General features: G+C 41.9%; 1 protein-coding gene across 1 annotated transcript in view; it reads left to right on the forward strand.

Moving 5' to 3' along the window:
• The window catches only part of CSUI_005641 (uncharacterized protein), a gene marked incomplete at its 3' end in the record, with an annotated part of 2,537 nt that extends 1,653 nt beyond the window's left edge, over positions 1–884 (forward strand). Inside the window, exons 3-4 of the mRNA XM_068065811.1 lie at positions 161–288; positions 730–884. Of these exons, the coding sequence (XP_067922217.1) occupies positions 161–288; positions 730–884 (283 nt within the window). The remainder of the gene's footprint in view (positions 1–160; positions 289–729) is intronic.
• Positions 885–1,189: the final 305 nt, after the last annotated feature.

Raw genomic sequence — 1,189 nt, forward strand, 5'->3', positions numbered from 1 at the left:
ATATAGAGAGAGAGAGAGAGCGTGTAAAATCTCTTCATATGTAGACTATGACCTTCGTATGGTATTCTCAGCTTTCTTCGTTGGTGTTCTTCTTGTTGTGTGGAAGTGTTATCTTTGTCCTTTCTCTTCTTTTTCTTTTTCTTCTTCTTTTGCGTTCTAGCCACTGCGGCGGGCGATGTTCCTCCTATGCTTCTCCAACTTCTCTCTCTCCGGTCGTCAATCCTCTGTTTCTCTCGGCTGCAAATCTTAACTCTCTCCCTTGTGCTCTTCAGCAAAGTAGCTATCCTGGTAGGAATGACAAAAAGAAGAGAAACCTTCCTCTTGAGAGAAGAGACTTTTCTGTTTCTTTTCTTTCTCTTCTATTTCAAGGCACCTGTGTTGGTTTAAACTTGATCTTGCAGACTTTTTCTCTCTCTTTCTTGCAGTGCTTACTTTAGCTCATATCTCTCTCACTCTGCACAACGACCTGACTGAATACATACACGTATACACTGGAACAAGAATGGATGTCTCTATGGGTATATATGTGCATGTGTGTATGTACATGTATATATATGTGTATATGCATAGCTGTCTGTCTATCTGTTTGAAGAGATCTACCGAGACATCTCTTTAGCTCTGTCGTGACATTGGGGGTTAAAAGTAGATCTGTATATCTATCTCTATATCTTCTTTCGATTAATTCGTTTTGTATTTGGTAAGGGCTCTGATCTGTTGGTGTGTATGCAGTTGCAGATCCTCACGTCACGATGGCTGTGATCTATGAGGCCTTCCGAGAATCTCGCAGGATCGTTGATTGCATCCAGCAAGCACTGACCTTCTGCGTCTCGTCGTCTATCTTTTTGTCCTTCTTCTTTCTTCTTAACTCCCTCTTACTTCTCCCCACGGTCCTTCAGGTTCTATATTTGTTATTCAGNNTCCTTTATTATCTCTCTCGCTTCTATGTAATCCGAAGACAGATAAACTCATGAAAGAGTATCCTTTCAAGCCGATGGATCCGCAGCAAGTCCATCATCAATTTCTTCTTGTCGTTGTAAGTCTTCTGTGGTGAGCTGGCACTGGACTAGAAGAAAAAGAAAAAGACTTCTTGCATGCGCACAGACAAGGGACATCTGCTTGTTGTCTTCTCCTCCTCTGGGGCAGGGGGATAGGAAGGAAGAAAGGTTTCAAAAAGAAAAAGAAGAAGAAA

The sequence above is a fragment of the Cystoisospora suis genome (assembly GCF_002600585.1).
Source record: "Cystoisospora suis strain Wien I chromosome Unknown contig_2732, whole genome shotgun sequence".
Taxonomy (NCBI): Eukaryota; Apicomplexa; class Conoidasida; order Eucoccidiorida; family Sarcocystidae; genus Cystoisospora; species Cystoisospora suis.